The following is a 21,509-nucleotide window of genomic DNA, read 5'->3' as shown; positions in this document are numbered from 1 at the left end:
CATTTATACATACAACAGTGTAAATGTAGATCTGGTCGCATTTTGGCTGATATGGTATTTTACTGCAGACATCACTGCTGTCAACCTGATGTTGAAAAATCTTGTTTTAGGGGATTTCCTCTCTACTAAGTTTTTCATGACTGTTCCCATTGATGTTCATGGATAGAATTGTGAAATACAAGCAGTTTTAGGAAAATTTGTAAATGCTGAAAAACTGGGGGACAACCCCATGGTGGTTTTGCAGCAGTTTTGCCAATGTATGTGAAGATAATCTTATGTGACACATAAAGATAGTGATATGTTTCTTTAATAAGAAAAAGATTAATTTGAACTATTTTACCTTTTATCTGCTGTGTGCTTGTGTGTGAATGCCAAGATATCTGCGGCTCTGCCTGTCCCTTCACAAACCACCACAGGAATGGATGGAGTGCTGCGGACATATTCCCACACCATCAAGATAACATTTGGGCCTCCTTCCACTACCAGACCAACTACAGGGACACCTTGTCCCATTCCTGTCAAATAAACATTGGTAACTTGGTATTTATACTTATTTGCATTGTGACGTAATGCATATTACATTGATAAAAGAGTCGTTCCAGTAGACATGAGTGCCTACTCACAGCCCCTACACATACACCCAAACATAGCTTAAAGGGGGTTTCCGGGATTTTAATATTAATGACTTATCCTCAGGATAGGTCATCAATATCAGATCGGTGGGGGTCTGACAGCCAGCACCCCAACCGATCAGCTGGTTGAAGGGAAGCTGCGCTCCAAGCGCAGCCTTCCCTTCATTGTTTACCTGCTGACCATCGACAGCGCAGTGGTGAGCAGGTGTAACTACAAGCCATCCCGTTCATTTCAATGGGACATATCATTTCTATTCAAGTGTATAGGAACGAACCGGCCCATTGATGTCAATGGGATGGCTTGTAGTTACAAGTGCTCACCACTGCGCTGTCGACGGCGAGCAGGTAAACAAACAAGGTGATCAGCAGGGGTGCCATGTGTCAGACCCCCACCAATCTGATATTGAGGACTTATCCTGAGGATGGGTCATCAATATTCAAATCCTGGAAAACTCCTTTAAGGCGAGAGCTTTTGAAAAAAATGAGCCTTGCACACTTCATCCTCCTAAGGCTACATTCACACGAGGAAAAAAATGGCCATGAAAAGGGACACACTGTTCGTTTTTCATGGCCATTTTTCAACCATTTTTGCATCCATTTTCTGACCATCTTGCTGTTTTTAATCGCCTTTTTATATCCGTTTTTAAAGGCTGTTAAAAACGGCCATTAAATGGAGGATTTTCACTGGCTTTTTTAAATAAAATCCCAACACCTGCAGTATACTGTACATAATGTCCTCCATAGTGACCCCCAGGAGTAATAATGTCCCACATAGTGGCCCCCAGCAGTAATGTCCCCCATAGTTGCCTCCAACAGTGATAATGTCCCCCATAGTGGCCCCCAATGTCCCTCATTGTGGTCCTCAGCTGTAATAATGTGTTGTTTTGTTTTTAAGCCGAACTTCATCGACTTGCAGAGAAAGTCGCTCCCCTCTTGATGCTAAAGCACCCGCCGAAGGACCTGCATCTGCAAGTGGATGGGGTGAGTATTTTTTTTAATCCCTATTAGGCCATTTTGCACAAGTGTACCCATTTTTAGTGCACGTTAGATGGGTGCACTCCTGTCTAACAGCCGTTAAAAACAGTTGCATTGATTTCAGTGGGGTCCATCTGCCAAAAATAGAACACGTTCTATTTTTGACGGCCTCTATTCATTTGCCGTTAAAAAAACAGCTAGGTGAATAGCTCCATTGACTTTAATTATTTCTAAAAATGGTTGTGTGAATGTAGCCTAACGTCTAGGGCAAAGTTCTGATGTATAAGAGTGTCACTAATGTCCAGCAATCTGGAAGTCAGAATCTGGATGCATTGTACACTGCGTTCCCTCCGTCACTCCATAGGCTCAAATGAGGCAAGGACCTGAAGCAGGACCTGTTATCTAGCCAGATCGAAAAAACACTGCAGTTAATGTTTTTGATCCAACACAACTGGATTGCTGGACATATGTGAATATTTATTGGACACTGTTGACACCTACACTATTCCTGTTGGATGTGCCATATTCCAAATTCGAACACCAACAAATTGTTTCCTGGAGTGAAATTCTAGGATGTTTCCCAAGGAACGTTCAGTTGTATATTAATATAATCCAAAAAGAAGAGGAGAGATCTAGCTTCCAATGCAAACGTGGCAGCTTTTATTGAAATAGTGCATTAAAAACCAATGAGTAAGGATCAGCATTTCATGATCCAAAATGCGTAAACATGGACTTCCATATTGGTTTTTAACACACTATTTCAATAAAAGCTGCCACGTTTGCATTGGAAGCTGGATCTCTGCTCTTCTTTTTGGAAATCGATTTCATGCTATGTTCCCAGCATGCTCCGTGCTTCCGCTATTATTTACAGCCAGGTGAGCGCACCTCCCTCTATTTTCTCGTATATTAATATAAATACCACAGAGTAGTTAAGGACTTACTGGTGTGTATTTTCTGAAGAGATATGTATTCCTCAAGGTTTTTTCTAAGTTTCATCTCGTTTCCATACTTTCCAGCTGTGCCATCATCCACCATGATGAAATGGGAATGCATACTATTCAAAGTGGTGAGCTTACTTAGAGGATTTACCAGAGTTTGATAAAGGCAAACTGCCTGAAATTGACACAAAGGTTTTATTCAAACCTGCATTGCCATGCAGATTAAATCACTCTATTTTTATGTGTGTCCAAACAATGCATGCATGAATAAATTAGGAAGATGAGTTGAGTAAAAGTGAAGTTTATGAAACAATCAATAAAGGAAATAAAATATTGGCGTACTTACATCTTTTCCAATAAGATCCTTTTGATTCTCAATAACTCCCCAGGGTGGGATCCCAATGGCACATATTTTTCTTAAATGCTGGGAAGCATGAGCTTTTAAGGCATCTCCTACATGTTTGGACACTCCTGCAAAGTTAATGTACAAATTAGTGTTGATCATAAATATTCGAATAGCAAATATTATGCATGAATATTGGCACTTCGAGAATTCGCAAATATTTTGAATATAGTGATATATATATTCGGAATTTCGAATATTCTAGATTTTTTTTTTTCATCAGTAACCTCCCTTCTTGCTTGTGGGCCAATGAGAAGGCTGCAATGTCTTTGTCTGAGCTTAGCAACATCCCTAGCAACCAATAGGAAAGTTGCCTACCCCTTACTATATAAGAACCTCCCCAGCAGCCATTTTCTGTAGTTTTATGGAGTTCTGAGAGAGAGAAAGCAGTGTTATTGCTGTGCTCTCTGCTTTACTGTGTCATTATATCAGATAGTTAGTTAGCTTATATATATACACTGCTCAAAAAAATAAAGGGAACACAAAAATAACACATCCTAGATCTGAGTTAATTAAATATTCTTCTGAAATACTTTGTTCTTTACATAGTTGAATGTGCTGACAACAAAATCACACAAAAATAAAAAAATGGAAATCAAATTTTTCAACCCATGGAGGTCTGGATTTGGAGTCACACTCAAAATTAAAGTGGAAAAACACACTACAGGCTGATCCAACTTTGATGTAATGTCCTTAAAACAAGTCAAAATGAGGCTCAGTAGTGTGTGTGGCCTCCACGTGCCTGTATGACCTCCCTACAATGCCTGTGCATGCTCCTGATGAGGTGGCGGACGGTCTCCTGAGGGATCTCCTCCCAGACCTGGACTAAAGCATCTGCCAACTCCTGGACAGTCTGTGGTGCAACGTGACGTTGGTGGATAGAGCGAGACATGATGTCCCAGATGTGCTCAATTGGATTCAGGTCTGGGGAACGGGCGGGCCAGTCCATAGCATCAATGCCTTCGTTTTGCAGGAACTGCTGACACACTCCAGCCACATGAGGTCTAGCATTGTCTTGCATTAGGAGGAACCCAGGGCCAACCGCACCAGCATATGGTCTCACAAGGGGTCTGAGGATCTCATCTTGGTACCTAATGGCAGTCAGGTTACGTCTGGCGAGCATATGGAGGGCTGTGCGGCCCTCCAAAGAAATGCCACCCCACACCATTACTGACCCAATGCCAAACTGGTCATGCTGGAGGATGTTGCAGGCAGCAGAACGTTCTCCACGGCGTCTCCAGACTCTGTCACGTCTATCACATGTGCTCAGTGTGAACCTGCTTTCATCTGTGAAGAGCACAGGGCGCCAGTGGCGAATTTGCCAATCTTGGTGTTCTCTGGCAAATGCCAAACATCCTGCACAGTGTTGGGCTGTAAGCACAACCCCCACCTGTGGACGTCGGGCCCTCATATCACCCTCATGGAGTCTGTTTCTGACCGTTTGAGCAGACACATGCACATTTGTGGCCTGCTGGAGGTCATTTTGCAGGGCTCTGGCAGTGCTCCTCCTGTTCCTCCTTGCACAAAGGCGGAGGTAGCGGTCCTGCTGCTGGGTTGTTGCCCTCCTACGGCCTCCTCCACGTCTCCTGATGTACTGGCCTGTCTCCTGGTAGCGCCTCCATGCTCTGGACACTACGCTGACAGACACAGCAAACCTTCTTGCCACAGCTCGCATTGATGTGCCATCCTGGATAAGCTGCACTACCTGAGCCACTTGTGTGGGTTGTAGACTCCGTCTCATGCTACCACTAGAGTGAAAGCACTGCTCAAAAAAATAAAGGGAACACTTAAACAACACAATGTAACTCCAAGTCAATCACACTTCTGTGAAATCAAACTGTCCACTTAGGAAGCAACACTGAGTGACAATCAATTTCACATGCTGTTGTGCAAATGGGATAGACAACAGGTGGAAATTATAGGCAATTAGCAAGACACCCCCAATAAAGGAATGGTTCTGCAGGTGGTGACCCCAGACCAGTTCTCAGTTCCTATGCTTCCAGGCTGATGTTTTGGTCACTTTTGAATGCTGGCGGTGCTTTCACTCTAGTGGTAGCATGAGACGGAGTCTACAACCCACACAAGTGGCTCAGGTAGTGCAGCTTATCCAGGATGGCACATCAATGCGAGCTGTGGCAAGAAGGTTTGCCGTATCTGTCAGCGTAGTGTCCAGAGCATGGAGGCGCTACCAGAAGACAGGCCAGTACATCAGGAGACGTGGAGGAGGCCGTAGGAGGGCAACAACCCAGCAGCAGGACCGCTACCTCTGCCTTTGTGCAAGGAGGAACAGGAGGAGCACTGCCAGAGCCCTGCAAAATGACCTCCAGCAGGCCACAAATGTGCATGTGTCTGCTCAAACAGTCAGAAACAGACTCCATGAGGGTGATATGAGGGCCCGACGTCCACAGGTGGGGATTGTGCTTACATCCCAACACTGTGCAGGACGTTTGGCATTTGCCAGTGAACACCAAGATTGGCAACTTCGCCACTGGCGCCCTGTGCTCTTCACAGATGAAAGCAGGTTCACACTGAGCACATGTGACAGACGTGACAGAGTCTTGAGACGCCATGGAGAACGTTCTGCTGCCTGCAACATCCTCCAGCATGACCGGTTTGGCATTGGGTCAGTAATGGTGTGGGGTGGCATTTCTTTGGAGGGCCGCACAACCCTCCATGTGCTCGCCAGAGGTAGCCTGACTGCCATTAGGTACCGAGATGAGATCCTCAGACTCCTTGTGAGACCATATGCTGGTGCGGTTGGCCCTGGGTTCCTCCTAATGCAAGACAATGCTAGACCTCATGTGTCTGGAGTGTGTCAGCAGTTCCTGCAAGACGAAGGCATTGATGCTATGGACTGGCCCGCCCGTTCCCCAGACCTGAATCCAATTGAGCACATCTGGGACATCATGTCTCGCTCTATCCACCAACGTCACATTGCACCACAGACTCTCCAGGAGTTGGCAGATGCTTTAGTCCAGGTCTGGGAGGAGATCCCTCAGGAGACCGTCCGCCACCTCATCAGGAGCATGCACAGGCGTTGTAGGGAGGTGATACAGGCACGTGGAGGCCACACACACTACTGAGCCTCATTTTGACTTGTTTTAAGGACATTACATCAAAGTTGGATCAGCCTGTAGTGTGTTTTTTCACTTTAATTTTGAGTGTGACTCCAAATCCAGACCTCCATGGGTTGAAAAATTTGATTTCCATTTTTTTTATTTTTGTGTGATTTTGTTGTCAGCACATTCAACTATGTAAAGAACAAAGTATTTCAGAAGAATATTTAATTAACTCAGATCTAGGATGTGTTATTTTTGTGTTCCCTTTATTTTTTTGAGCAGTGTATATATATAATACAGATAGTTAATGGGAGATACTCAGTGTAGGTTAGATAGTGATATATATGTAAAAAACAATCAGACTGGCTCACAGTATTTTTGCATTTATTAAAATTATTGACCCAATACAATGTTACACATATCCTAGTTAATTGTCAACATAACAGCATATATAAATAGGTACTTTAAATGCGGAGCTCTCGCATATACCTAAATGACAGGAGTACTCCAAATATGACCTCTGATTATGCTATGTGGTGTCCGTCTGCTACGTATTGAGATAGAATATCTCTAATATTCAGATAGTTTATCTGTTGATTTGCCTTGATCTAAACATAGATTGTTCAGCCACTAATCCGTTAGCGGTCGCTGATAAATAGTCTCAGCAACTAGATAGTGATATAATGTAGCTTACCATATATAGTGCTGTATGTATGTATGTATGCTACATACATACATGCTACATACATAGTGCTGTGATGTCACAAGTTCATAACGATACTTAGTACACCAATCACTAATAGGTAGTCAGACCTGTTAAAATGTGAAATTGCACGTATTGCACCAAAATATTTGCATCATTAGTGCCGATTTCGCAATTGCGAATATATTGGAGCACTCTATCTGCATATAAAGCTATTGCAATGTTCTGCCGTGCAAACCATTTTCTCCAGTCTCAGGAAACTTCTAGTAGCTTGAAAAATATAGCTATAGTGACCCACGCCTGTATTTCGAGCGCATTACGCGACTGGGCCACTATTTTGCCATTTTGGCCTGGATGACATAACCATTTATTTGACCCTTCTGATCTGTCAGAAGGAAGGAAAAATGAGACGCTCAACGGATCCTGTCTATGTAGCAGCTGTAAGGCCTGTATGACATGGTCCCTATTTTGCATCAGAATTGGCTTATGATTTGGTAGCCAAAAGCAGGAGTGGATACCAAACACAGAAGCTATGCAAATATTCAATTCACATGTCATCTATTTTCGATCCACTCCTGGTTTTTGCTTTTGGCCTTAGCAATACTGATGGATTACTGACCAAATGCTGACGAAGTGAAGGCGGATGCTCAACAGACAGGATCAATTTTTGGGGGGTTATTGTTCTGATGGATCAGAGGAAGGGCAAAATAATCAGTGACGTCAACACAAACTTACTGCTGACACCCTCTCCACTCTGTCAGGGGGCTCTACTTGTATCAGCGTTTAATAGAACAGGTTCTGTATAAATCTATGTGGAATCAGCTGACGACGGAGTAAAAGGAGAGCGCTCTTTCACGCTGTAGTAGGATCTTGGGCCTCTGCACGGTTCTTTATACCTGGAGCTAACATTGACCTGTAAGGCTGAGTTCACACTTGAGTTATTTGGTAAGTTTTGGCCCCATAACTGCCAAAATAAGTGAAGTTTGAAGTGATTCTAAGAGTGACGCCTGTCATCTGTGTGCCATACTGACTCACAGAATTGTTTCACTACCACAGCAGACTCCCTATGCATGTTTCTGCAATGCACAGTGTTCTACTTAGGCTACTTTCACACTTGGTGTCTGTACAGACGGATCCGCTCCTATAATGCAAACGCTTGCATCCGTTCAGAACGGATCCGTCTGCATAACTGTTTTTTTCAGATCTGATTTTTCACTTTGTGAAAACTCAGATCCGACAGTATATTCTAACACAGAGGCGTTCCCATGGTGATGGGGACGCTTCAAGTTAGAATATACTAAAAGAACTGTGTACATGACTGCCCCCTGCTGCCTGGTAGGTGCTGCCAGGCAGCAGGGGGCAGACCCCCCCTCCCTCCCCTGTATTTAACTCATTGGTGGCCAGTGCGGCTGGCCCCCCCCTCCCTCCCCTATATTTAACTCATTGGTGGCCAGTGCGGCCAGCCCCCCCCCTCCCCCCTGTTTTTAACTCATTGGTGGCTAGCCCCCCTCCCTCCCCCCCTGTTTTTAACTCATTGGTGGCCAGTGCGGCCGGCCCCCCCTCCCTCCCCCCTGTTTTTAACTCATTGGTGGCCAGTGCGGCCGGCCCTCCCTCCCCCCCCTGTTTTTAACTCATTGGTGGCCAGTGCGGCCAGCCCCCCCTCCCCCCTCCTAATTAAAATGACGACCCCCCATCATTGGTGGCAGCGGAGAGTTCCGATCGGAGTACCAGTTTAATCGCTGGGACTCCGATCGGTAACCATGGCAACCAGGACGCTACTGCATTCCTGGCTGCCATCGTTACTTAGCAATTTTAGAAGCATTATACTTACCTGCGATGTCTGTGACCTGCCGGGCGTTCCTCCTACTGGTAAGTGAAAGGTCTGTGCTATAAGCAATGCGCCGCACAGACCTTTCACTTACCAGTAGGAGGAGCGCCCGGCAGGTCACAGACATCGCAGGTAAGTATAATGCTTCTAAAATTGCTAAGTAACCATGGCAGCCAGGACTGCAGTAACGTCTTGGATGGATCCGTTTGGCTCCGCACGGCCAGGCGGACACAAAAACGCTGCAAGCTCCGCCTGCTGAGCGGAGCGGAGGCCAAACGGTGCCAAACTGATGCATTCTGAGCGGATCCGCATCCACTCAGAATGCATTGGGGCTGTACGGATCCGTTCGGGGCCGCTTGTGAGAGCCTTCAAACGGAACTCACAAGCGGAACCCCGAACGCAAGTGTGAAAGTAGCCTTAACTATACAGGCTCTCCGCAGCCCGGAAAAAGCTGTGTATTAACACGATTCGTCACAAATAAATTTGGATCGAATGAAATCTTTTTGGAAACTTCGGCGAACTGAAACACTTGGCAGCATAACAGTTTCTGAGTAGCAGAGCTGCATTTTATGTGAAGACAGGGAGTAATTACACTACCTTGTATTAGAGGTACAGGTAAATAAAGACAATGCCTGGGAGAGGGATTAAGGGAACTGTAGTCCTTTTTGCTGGTAATGCTGCCAACTTCACGTCCTAGCAGCATCAAAACCAAAGTGCTATACAGAGCTGGGCAAGATAATGAAAAGTAACTACTTTTCACCTATGGTGGTATCACCTGGTGAGCACTCAGCACATAGCAGCATATAGGTATTTTTTTCTATATTTTATTGGAAAATCCTTTAAGTGAAGCCCAACCTTTGATCAAGCCCTAGTTGTAGGAACTAACATCCTTGTTATGAATCTTCATTATTGTTTTCATGTATTTTTTATGCATTTTTAAATTTTTGCAGTTGCTCAGTATCTGATATTCCCAGTTAGTTCGACTACATGAATGTTTATTTTTTAGTCAGGTGCCTGTTGTACTAACATACAATGCATTCGGAAAGTCTTCAGACCCTTTCACTTTTCTGACAGTGTGTTATGTTGTGGCCTTGTGTTAAAATAAAAATTAAAAAAATAATTCAAGTGTTCCTCCATCATTCTGCACCCAATTCCCCATAATTACGAAGTGAAAACAGGATGTTCGAAATCTTTGCTAAATTATTGAAAGTCTTGCAGTGACAGAAGTATTCACACCCCTTACTCAGTGGTTAGTTGAAGACCTTTCTGTGCTTCATTTAGCTTTCCTTAAACATTGACCAGTCTTCCTGTCCCAGCTACTGAAAAAACTCCACAGCATGATGCTGCCACCACCAAGCTTTACTGTAGGGATGGTACTAGGTAAATGATGATCAGTGCCTGGTTTCCTCCAGACATGACACCTAGAATTCAAAAAGTTCAATCTTGGTTTCAACAGACCAGAGAATCTTCTTTAATCGCAGTCTGACAGTCCTTCAGTTTTTTTTTGCAAATGGCAGGCAGGCTTTCACGTGTCCTTGGCCGCTTTCAGACGAGCGAGTTGAACACTCCGGACAGTGCGAGTATAAGACAGCTCCCAGCCTGAACTCCCAGCACTGCTGGGGTCACATGATTTGATGCTATGTAACCCTTAGGGCTATTTCACACGAGCGGATGCCGTGCGTGACATCCGCTCCGTGAATGACAGCCAAGACCCGATGCAGACTGCAGAAGCACGGAGCATTAACATGATTGATAATGCTCCGTGCCTCTCTGTGATCTCTTTACTATGAAATCACAGTGACAACTTTATCTCCCTGTGATTTCGTAGTAAAGAGATCACAGAGAGGCACGGAGCATTATCAGTCATGTTAATGTTCCGTGCCTCTGCAATCTGCATCGGGTCTTAGCCGTCATTCACGGAGCGGATGTCACGCACGGCATCCGCTCGTGTGAAACAGCCCTTAGAGTTCTCGAATGTACTGAGTAACACTGACAGCATTTCACTTTGTCCTTATGGGGTATTAAGTGCAGATTGATGGTGGGGCGACTTGTTGATGGTTTCTGGGTATTATCAGAATGCTTCCAACATTGCATAGAGTAAAAGCATACTGAAAAGATAGCATAACAAAACTATAGATACAACAGAATGTTTTATAAATATATTGGGGCAGATTTACTAATATTGTATAATCTGTATAGTACATTCACAGTAAGTTTGAGGACGCTAAAACAAAAATAACAAACCAACTTTATTGTAAAAATCCTTAAAAAATGACTTGGGGAACCACACTTATAAATATCTCTGGAAGAACGATACCATAAATCGGAACAATAAAGGGTATTACCAGTTAATCCACCTGGGTATCTCTCTTCAAACCCTGCTGTTCCTCAGACCTATTGGTATCACTAGTGAGGGTACGTATGGAGGTATCTTATCTCGTATCAGTGGACCTTGGTATCATGCTCAGTGCCCTACAATCACCCCCTTCCTTTTAGATTTTTTTTTATCCTCCCTTACCACTGGTGATGATAGTAATCGCTAAGGTGGAAATACTGTATACCTCACTAACAGAATTACAGAAAACTTATTTGGCTGTCTGTGACATATTCATAACGTCTGTTAACGTTGGCTACAGTTAATTCAGACTCTAAGTGTTTCTGGTTATTGCCTAAACGTCATCAGGAGCCCTTTAACTATATTTCCTAGCACTGCTTAATTCATTACAGACAAACAAACACAAATGCGCGTGCGCCACATCTACAGGTGGCTGCACATCCGGCACTATTGCGGCCGTGGAGCGGCCGCCAAAACCCCACTGATTTATCCGGTCTGGCCAATCAGCTGCCTCTACACCTGGAAAGTAGGAGCGCTCAAACTGAGTCGCTCCCCTAGGCTGACGCCAGCTGTCACTTAACCGGCCCGACCACAATAGGTGAGAAAATCACCCTATACTGGGAACCTAAACAGTGGATATCTCCTAATCAGGAGGTAAATAGCAGGGATATATTAAAACCAAAATATGGTGGATATTGCAAATTTACAAAAACAGAAAACCGCATATGAATAAATATAGCAAGTATCATAAGTATTCCATTACTGGGACCCACATATGATCATGCGCACGTTCAGTGAATGGCTGCTAACACTTAAACAGCAATCCCCTCGAATTGACAGCGAAATCTGTTTTCCATATTTACATAGAAATCTAAATTCAATAGTCACACACAACATAACTCCATAACACCCCCCAACTTAACAGTACCCTGGATGACATGCCAGGAGTGGGCGCACCCTCCTTGGTGCATAATAATATCACCCTCTCCCATGATGAATCTATGGGTGCACCGTACCTCACTTACCACGGTGACATCCTACCCTGACGCATGACATAATTAGCCCATTCAGTCCTGGATTGGATAACCATCTCAGGGCTGAATACGCAGTGGCCGCTCACATCATTGTCACTGTCATATCATTGTGGGGTATTACGGCTAGAGTGACCTAGGGTTCTAGCATACGATGTATTAAAATGTACAGGGATCACTCACGTGCCTGCCACTGTCACTTCATTATGGGGTATTTTTGATGTATCGGGATCAGTCACATCCTGTCACGGCTGAGGATGGGGGAAACCCTCAGCCGTGCGATGTCTCTCTGAAGCATAGCTGTTAGGCCAGGACAGGAATCAGGGAGCAGGTCACCTCCTATCACATCCCTAATTCTGACCCTGTCTCCTAGCCGTATGAGCCGACCCTGATGGTGGGAGGGCTCATACACTGGAACCTGTAATTCCTACTAGGCCTCAGGGTGGCCCTAGACTAGGAGCAGGGTAAGACGATCTGTTCCTCCTAGACACGGAGCAACAGGAGTCTCACTGGCCAAGCTATAAGGGAGAAGGGAAACATATACAGACATATGGCAATGGCAGGTAGTTGAAACTAGTATCACACCTACCTGCCACAGACACACAGCCTGGAACCCGTGCACAAGTGCTGCAGTCCACAACCACATAGACGGACACATCACAGACCACACAATCACACAGGAATCCAGGACCATACGCTGCAATAAACATAAAGACACCACTAGACATATAATATAAAAGAACAATAATGTCTAACATAAGTTTATGACCACAAGGGTGGCCCACACTGGCTGATGGTATAAACCAGGAGAGTGCCTCCAGCTTACAAACAAGGCTGGAGTACCCCTCAGCTTCAGGTCTCCACTGAGGCTTTATAGCCCAAGTAGCCACACCCACACAGACACACCCAGTGTTCACACACACAGAAGGGAATTAACCCTTCTCACACCAGGGAAGTGAAGACAGCCACTTAAAGGAGAAAGTGCACACATAACTAAAACCCTGTGCACACCAGACATACAAAAGACACACCTAACAAAGATAGGTTGCCAGGTGCAACCGCATGCACACTGCAGCAAGCTGCCCAGCACCAGCTCAGGCTGCTAAACTGCGAATAAACTACATGTTGCCAGTGGCAACCACAAGTGAGGCAACATACTAGCGGCCCTCACCTGTGGTTGAACAACCAAACCAGACCGCAGGCAACAGCATGCGGATACAGGAGTCACGACCATGACCATGGTCGTGACACATCCCTGTCACTGTCACCTACTTATAGAGTATCCAGACTTCAAAACCTGAAGCCCTGAGGACCTAAACCACTCAATGTCTGTCTACATGACCGCATGCGGAGGTGGTTCAATTGAAAAAAAATCATAACCATAGCCAGTTAGAGCAACAAGGATCAAAGGAAGCAACTGTAGGAAATGTGATCATTTAACCCATCTGGTTGTACTGTTCTGAGGCGGAATGTCCATTGGGCCTCTTTTTGCAGCAGATGCTTATCCATATTGTCGCCTCTCGGTGATGGTCTGATCACTTCAATCCCCTGGAAGTCCATCTTGGCTGGACTGTCTTTATGGCATTGTACCATATGGCGAGCAATAGGGGTGTTAGCCTCTTTGCGTATATCACCCAGATGCTCGCCAATACGTCTCCTGAACTCTCATAGGGTTTTCCCTACATATTGGATCCCACATGAGCACGTGGCGAGATAGATTAGCTCGGTCATCCTGCAATTTACAAATGTTCTAATATTGTAGGACCGACCCGTCTTTGTGCTCATGAAAATGCTGCCCTTTTTGATGGAACTGCAGGCAATGCAATTGCCGTATCTAAACGTACCCTTTGAGGGATTCTGTAGCCAGTTGAAACCCTGTCGCACTGGCTGGTGAAAGCTCTGTACCAAGCGATCCCTGATATTACGGCCATGCCAATATGTAATCGCTGGATTCTCACCAACCAGATGTCCCACATCGGGGTCTGCACCTAAGATGCCCCAGAATTGTGACAATATCTCCCTTACTTCTACATGGAAATCATCAAAATTACTGATAATAAGGTTCTGTTCCGATGTCTCACTCAATTGCCGTGGGTCAAATAATGAAGTCCTTTCGCAACTGAGGGCATGTTGGTATGCCTGATTAAGGACCCTCCTAGGGTGCCCCAGACATCTGAATCTTTCTTGTAAATCTGCTGCCGCCATCCAAAAATCCCGCATCGTCGAGCAGTTGCACCTCAGACGCAAATACTGAACCTTAGGGATCCCACGTTTCAAGGCCGGTGGGTGACAACTCTGCCAGCCTAGCAGACTGTTTTTGACGGTATTTTTCTGGAACAACCGCGTGCCCAAGGTTCCATCCTCTCTCTTAAAGATGGTAAGGTTGAGAAATGTAATACTCAATGGGTTGGTTTCCCATCTGAAGAATAGGCCCCAATTATTATTATTCGTCGATGCATCTTAACCACATTACAATCGACAATGCTTCATCCCTAAACTTATCACCAGTCACAATTTCCCTTTCCCATCTGCCCAGATATATATTGGCAAAAGTAGGGGAACATGGGCTTCCCATGGCCACACCTTTTATCTGATGGTAGAACTTATTGTCAAACAAAAATGTGTTGTCTTACAAAATAAATGTAATTAATTGGAGCACAAACGCATTGGTAGATTGGAGATAAGTGTCCCGTTCACCTAAGACATCGGCCACTGCCTCACATCCCCTATCGTGGGGTATAGAATTATACAATGCCTCTATATCCAGGCTTGCTGGTATCATATCATCTTCTTTCTGGATGCCATCAATACGTTTGATGACAACCATAGAATCCATGGTGTAGGAGGGCAAGGCAGTGATGAAAGGCCTTAAAACCTGATCCACATAGGTGCTAATTGGGTGCGTCAGGCTATTCGTGCCTGACACAATTGGTCTCCCCTTAAGCTGATTTAGCCCCTTGTGGATTTTTGGGAGCCCATAAAAACAGGCTGTTTGTGGATACTTAGGGAGTAAAAACTCGAACTTTGATTTGCTTATCAACTTAGCTTCCAGAGCCTGTGACCAGATCGCCTTCAACTCTTTCCAATATGAGGTCATTGGGTTACATGGGAGGATTGTATAACATTGTCTGTCCCTCAAAATAGTCAAACACATGTCAGTGTACTGTTGGTAGTCTAGAATCACAATATTTCCTCCTTTGTCCGAGGGTTTTATTACAATTGAGGAATCTGACTCTAGAGCTCTCACTGCTTCCATCTCCGCATATGTTAGGTTATTATGACCAGTTCTATGTCCCTCCAATTGTCTCAATTGGTCTGTGACCACCTTAAAAAAAGGTGTCACATGGGGTGTGATCTCCGATGGGGGGATTTTTGGAGGATGGGGATTTCAATTTAGTAAATGAACCCTCTCCTGGGCCATTACCCTCCTCCCATAGCTCAGCCAGCAGCTGGACATCAGGGAGATCTTCCATCTTAATACCCATGGACACACACTGCGCTCTGTCATGTGTGATGAAAAATGTCCTCCACTTTAACTTACATATAAAAAGATGTAAATCTTTTTCCCAGTCAAATAAATTAAATCTGTTTGTGGGTAAAAATGATAAACCTTTCTTGAGGAGGTTAATATAATCTGTATAGTACTGTAAATTTAGATTAAAGATTAATTAAAAAAATGTGCCAGATTTAAGAAATTAGCTAATGCTTGATAAATTTGGTGCATCTTTAGACTGTCACCAATTAGTTGGCTCACTTTATGCCAAAATGTTGGCACATGTTGCGGCATCTTAAGACACACTTTTTTCCAGTAGGTCACACCCCTTTCCCACTAACCATACTCCCTTTTTGGACAATTCAAAAAGGGAGTGTTTATCTAAATGTGTCTAAAACACATCAAGAAGTTTTTTTTGTTTTAAGGAAGTGACGTTATTATTGTACTGTACTCACCATTTCCATATATTGTATGTGACCACTGCAGACAATCACTGGCTTCAGCGGTATGCAGTGCAAGACCACTGAGGCCAGTGATTGGTTGCAGCAGTACCTTTCAGTATACAAGCACATCACCACTGCAGTCAGGAAAACAAAGCCTGGCAGGGGTGCATATAGCACCAGAGCTGGAAAGGAGGGGATTCGGGACAGTAAGTATAACTATTTTCAATTATTCTAAAAGCGTCCCTGCCTTTTATTAAAAGAAAAAAATGATTCCTTTTTATTGAATGATAAATTATCATTTGGAGTAGGAATAAAGTAGAGTCAAGCTTGCCCTTTTCATAAGCTAACATTAGTTTAGCCCAACAAGCACATTATTACCGTATTTTTCGCCCTATAAGACGCACCTAGGTTTTTGAGAAGGAACATAAGAAAAAAAATATTTTAAAACAAAAGGTGTGCTTTTGGTGGGTTTTAAACTAATGGTGGTCTGAGGATGACACTAGTATGGGGGATCTGTGGATGACACTATTATGGAGGGGATCTGTGGATGACACTGTTATGGGGTATCTGTGGATGGCACTGTTATGGGGGGATCTGTGGATGACACTGTTATGGGGGGGGTTCTGTGGATGACACTGTTATGGAGGGGGGATCTGTGGATGGCACTGTTATGGGGGATCTGTGGATAGCACTGTTATGGTGGGGAATCTGTGGATGACACTGTTATGGGAGATCTGTGGATGGCACTGTTATGGGACTGGAGAAAATGGTTGGCATGGCAGAACATTACAATAGCTTTATATGCAGATAGAGTGCTCCAATGTATTCGCAATTGCGCAAATTGGAAATTAATGATGCGCAATACATGCAACTTCACATTTTAACAGGTCTGACTACTTATTTATGATTGGTGCACTAAGTATTGTTGTGAACTTGTGACATCACAGCACTATGTATGTAGCACGTATGTATGGACAGCAGAACCAGCTACACTATATCACTATCTAACCTACACTGACTATCTGTATTATATATATATAAGCTAACTAACTATCTAATGTAATGACACAGGAAAGCACAGAGCACAGCAATAACACTGCTGTCTCTCTCTCAGATCTGCAAAATACTGCATACAAGGGCTGCTGGGGAGGTTCTTATATAGTAAGGGGTAGGCAACTTTCCTATTGGTTGCTAGGGAAGTTGCTAAGCTCAGACAAAGACATTGCAGCCTTCTCATTGGCCCACAAGCAAGAAGCAGGGAGGGATCATGGGTTCAGTTGAAAGAAAATCTAGAATATTCACGAATACGAATATATAGCACTATATTAGAAATCTTCCCGAATTCTTAAAGTGGCGATATTCGCGATTTAAATTTACTATTCGAATATTCGCGCCCAACACTAATTAAAAACACATTTTGGAGTGGTGACTTCAGATCTTGGATCCGAAGCGCGCTTAGCTCATCCCTAATAGTGACCCATAACATAACCTCTTATTAGTTGCCGCGTCCAGTCATATGTGACTATTCATAAATAATAATAGTGACATGAATTATCTAAAGACTATTTTTTCTGTGCGCACCCACACCCTCTCCCTTATGCCCCTACTTTATACTATTTATAGCGTGGATGGCAATAAACTATGATCAGAGTCGAACTGGTGTTCCTTGGGCCTGGCAGAGGAAATTATTATCAGGGCCCAACCTCCATATGCCAATGTGATGCTGACTATGATGCAATGTCAATGAGAACACAGTTAGGATTGGGAAAGCCCTTTGTAACAAAGTTTCTTAGAGACATTCTGTTTAAAAGCAAATATCTAGAAGTATACCAGTGACACTTCTCTGTCAACGCCATGGCTAAAAACAACAAATCAATGGATTTAATGCCCTTCTGTATAATCAGTAACATAGGCAGAACGGCTTCACTTACTTTCCACAATGCACTTGGTACATTGACTGCTTATTTGATGACTGACATCATGTTTGCAGAACAGGGTTATTACAAGTGAGGAGCGGGTGGAGGCTCACGACTATCTATCCTATGAGGTCTTTTATATTATTCGAAGGTTATAATAATATAAAAAATCTACGTACTATGTTTTCCATACACGGCTCACCAGGAGACACTTTGTAAACCTGGATAGAATTATGTTGTTTGGTTTCAACAATTCATCCTAAAACCGGTATTGTTCTGGTAATCACATAGCAGTACCCTAAAATAGACTGCATTTGTGTTTGTCACTGTATACTGCTCATTTTAATTTACTACATGCCTATTCTGTGCTCTTGGGTTACAATGATTGGTGTGCAATTTTATATTTTATTTTGTTGTATTATTATTTCGATGATCTTTCTCTCAAAAGGTTGAATAGGACCAGTCAGAGCTGTGTATGTGAGAACTGAAAAGACAGAGGTAGCTAAAGGGGTTCTCTGGGAAAAATGAGATTTTGTCAAGTGCCAGCAGCTTGCCTCAAGGAATAGGAGATTCAGACTTACCTGCTCCCTGATGCTCTGGTCCATTGTCTTCATGTTCTGGTCCGCCCAGTGCTGACATCCCGCACAGCATGGGCATGGTCACATGCTGCTCTGCAGCCAATGACTGGCTTCAGTGGTGATGTGCTGCAGCAGAGCATGTGGCCATTTCCATGCTGTGCCCAGATGTCAACACTGCAGGTACCGAAACATGGAGGCAACGGAAGCAGCGCTGACGACCCGCAGGCTGCTAGCACTTGGCAAAATCTCATTATTCCTGGAGAACCTGTATAAGTCAGTGGTGTACATACCATACAGGCTAACCAGGTGCTATCCTTGGTGAGAAAAGGGGCAATTTGTTAACTCCTCTCCCTTCCCGACATAGAGCCATAGCACTTTCCTGAAGCCACCACGGCGGGGGCTCAGTCCCTCAAAATTTTACCGTTTCTATTGAGTTGAATGGCAGCTGTACAAATTTCTTATGTACTGAGCTCCCATGAAGTGGTGGGTCCAGGCAGCCAGATTTGTATCATGCAGTGAGTGATGATCAGCAGGCCCTGAAAAATATGGTGTTCAGACTGCGAGCCATATTTGTGAAGCATCTGTTCCACTTTCTATGACATCCCAGTCAGGTAAAATTGACATGGCTTCACAGTCAAGAAGAACACAACCCGTTAAAGAAATCTTCTTCTCTACTTAGAAAAGCATTGGAAAAGGTCCAACCTGGCATTTTTAGCCTAAGCTTAGATTCATCAACAGGGCACACTCCCTGTAGACACATCAATTACATGCTGGCACACTGGCACAGTGCATCAATATTAATGCAGCGAACACCATAACATTTTGTTATAAAATTACAGTGAGCATTAATGTAATAAAAAATGTGTACATTTGTTGCCACTTTCAATGAGGTTTTGCTATCATGCCCTATGATTTCTGCATAACGGCCAGTTTCCATTATGCAGGACAGGACTCCTGCATAACGGAAACCAGCCAGATCTGTTATGCTGCCCATGGACTTCTATTATGATGCAATGCAAAATGGAATGCTTCTTAAAGGCTTCCGTGGTGCATTCCATCATAGAATTCCGTTATTCCGTGATAATGGAATCCATAACAGAATTGACCCAGAACCCGAACGTGCAAACAGCAAGTTTGCTCATCCCTAACCACAACCATTTGATGGTAAAATGCACCACTAATCACCTTACTTGAAGTCATTTGCAATACAACACTGCCCGTAGGCTAGGATAATGCGGCTTTGTCTGAAGAAATATTAGCCCCTTGTTTTCTGATCCTTTAAGGGCTGCAAGCAAACACACAGTATCCAGGGTCATCAAATCCTACAGTTGGGTGCATGGCCGTCTAGACCATGTAATAATTTACAGAGGTCTCCCAAGAGGACAATAATATGTTCATAAACCCCACTCAGGAGCTCACTCTATGAACCAGACTGAGAAACCATTAAGCATCATTAGAACCTCCTCCGGTGGATCGGATCCATTCATGTATTTTATGGACAGCTATTATTTGATGCAATACTGCAGAGCACATGCTTTAGAATTTCATAAAAATATCAGGATTTTTTTTTTATCAGAAAAAACTAAAGAAATCAGATAAAATACCTGTATTAATGCCCTCTGTCATGATCCATGCTCCAGTCGTTTCTGCAGCTTTCACCAAACCTTTACCAAAGACCTGCTTGACTTTAGAAGGAAGCTTAAAATTCTGAATCCCTCCATGAACGGAAATCACTAGTTTAGGAAGCTCCATTTGCCATTCCTTTATCATCAGATGCATCAGTTGGTCCAAAGAGGTGTCATAGGATATTCTTATATACTGAGAACAAAAAACAAGTCGTCTAAGAGCCAAGCACTCCCAAGTCACCCACAAAGGCTGCTGGCAGTCACCACTAGGGAGAACTTGCTGCACATGTATTGACTATTGTCTTCAATGGGGGTTATATATTGTAAATCTGTATACAGTGAGTTCCCCTTTACGGCACATGCAGGCACACCGAATTTTACCATTTAAATATAAGGCTGTGTGAAGTGAAGAGCCCTGTAGCACTTTATTAGAGGCAGACTGCTGTCACTATTAGTGGAGAAGCACTTTTTACAGTGCCAAGGTAATGGCAGTGGTGACAGCCCATGCAGCTGATATGGAGTCCATGGCCAGGGCCTGCTTCCTGTCCCACGTTATCAGTTGGCCACAAAACCCAGCAAATGTTAAAATAATTCCATGGTATACCAACAACAGCTCCACTACTCCTCACATAAAACATTATTTTTCTATCCCCACATTAAATTTAGATTTATCTTTCTTTCCTCATTTTTTCTTTTTCTTTTTCTGAGTTACATATGTATAATAGCACAATAATGTCCTTTGTTTATCAAGCTTGAGAAAGGGTGCGTGGCACCACAAAACATCTTATGCGTCTATATGCCGTACAAATTCTAAGTGGACAATGCTCTAACTTTTCACTTTGAAAAATGTCTTAAACCCGTCCATGACAGGAGCACTTTTACAGCTGAATGACTTGTGATGATATCATCATCATATGACCAAGGCAAGGAGAAGGAGCTCAGCCGTGGATAGGAAAATGTGGTGAACTACCTGGGGAGGAGCTTCAGTGCTGTGCCTGGAGGAGGGGTTAGTGGTGTCCTGGGAGAGCTCATAACATCTCAAGGATACTGGGAGTTATAGTTTTGTCCTACTGTATCCCCCTCCGTGTAATGTTCACTGGTTCCCTACAATAACAATCTAGACATACTGGGAGTTGTAGTTCTCTGCTCTTATAATATCCACTGATGCTGTATAATAACAGTCTGGTAATGCTGGGGGTTGTAGTTCTCTCCTCTTATACCTTCTCTCTTTAATGTCAAATTGCATTCAATAATAACAGCATAGACATGTTGGGGGTTGTAGTTCCCTCCTCTTTAACCCCTCCATATATTGCAGACTAATGTTAAGTATTACACTGCCAGCAGTAGTTCCAGCAGAGAAAAACCTGCCGGAGCTCTCTGGTTCCGGCATTGTCAGAGGTTACTGAAATGCTTGCCGTCCCCACTGCATCCAGAGAACTCTGGCAGACTGTTCTCGGCTGGAAAAGCTTGCTGGAACTACTCTCGGCAGTGTGAAACAGACCTAAACTGGTTATAATGAGACTTGTGGCTCTCTTATCACTACTATGATG

The 21,509-nt window shown here is 43.8% G+C and overlaps 1 protein-coding gene across 3 annotated transcripts in view; it reads right to left on the bottom strand.

The window, feature by feature from the left end:
• TRPM6 (transient receptor potential cation channel subfamily M member 6) overlaps positions 1 to 21,509 on the bottom strand; it is a 262,839-nt gene that overhangs the window by 192,370 nt on the left and 48,960 nt on the right. For all 3 annotated transcript variants that reach the window (XM_040417069.1, XM_040417070.1, XM_040417071.1), the window contains exons 5-8: positions 19,939 to 20,152; positions 2,892 to 3,016; positions 2,549 to 2,720; positions 341 to 515 (exon numbers count right to left, since the gene is read on the bottom strand). In XM_040417069.1, the coding sequence (XP_040273003.1) occupies positions 341 to 515; positions 2,549 to 2,720; positions 2,892 to 3,016; positions 19,939 to 20,152 (686 nt within the window). The remainder of the gene's footprint in view (positions 1 to 340; positions 516 to 2,548; positions 2,721 to 2,891; positions 3,017 to 19,938; positions 20,153 to 21,509) is intronic.

The sequence above is a fragment of the Bufo bufo genome, chromosome 2, assembly GCF_905171765.1.
Source record: "Bufo bufo chromosome 2, aBufBuf1.1, whole genome shotgun sequence".
Lineage (NCBI taxonomy): Eukaryota > Metazoa > Chordata > Amphibia > Anura > Bufonidae > Bufo > Bufo bufo.
This window is presented reverse-complemented; position numbering and strand designations above follow the sequence as displayed.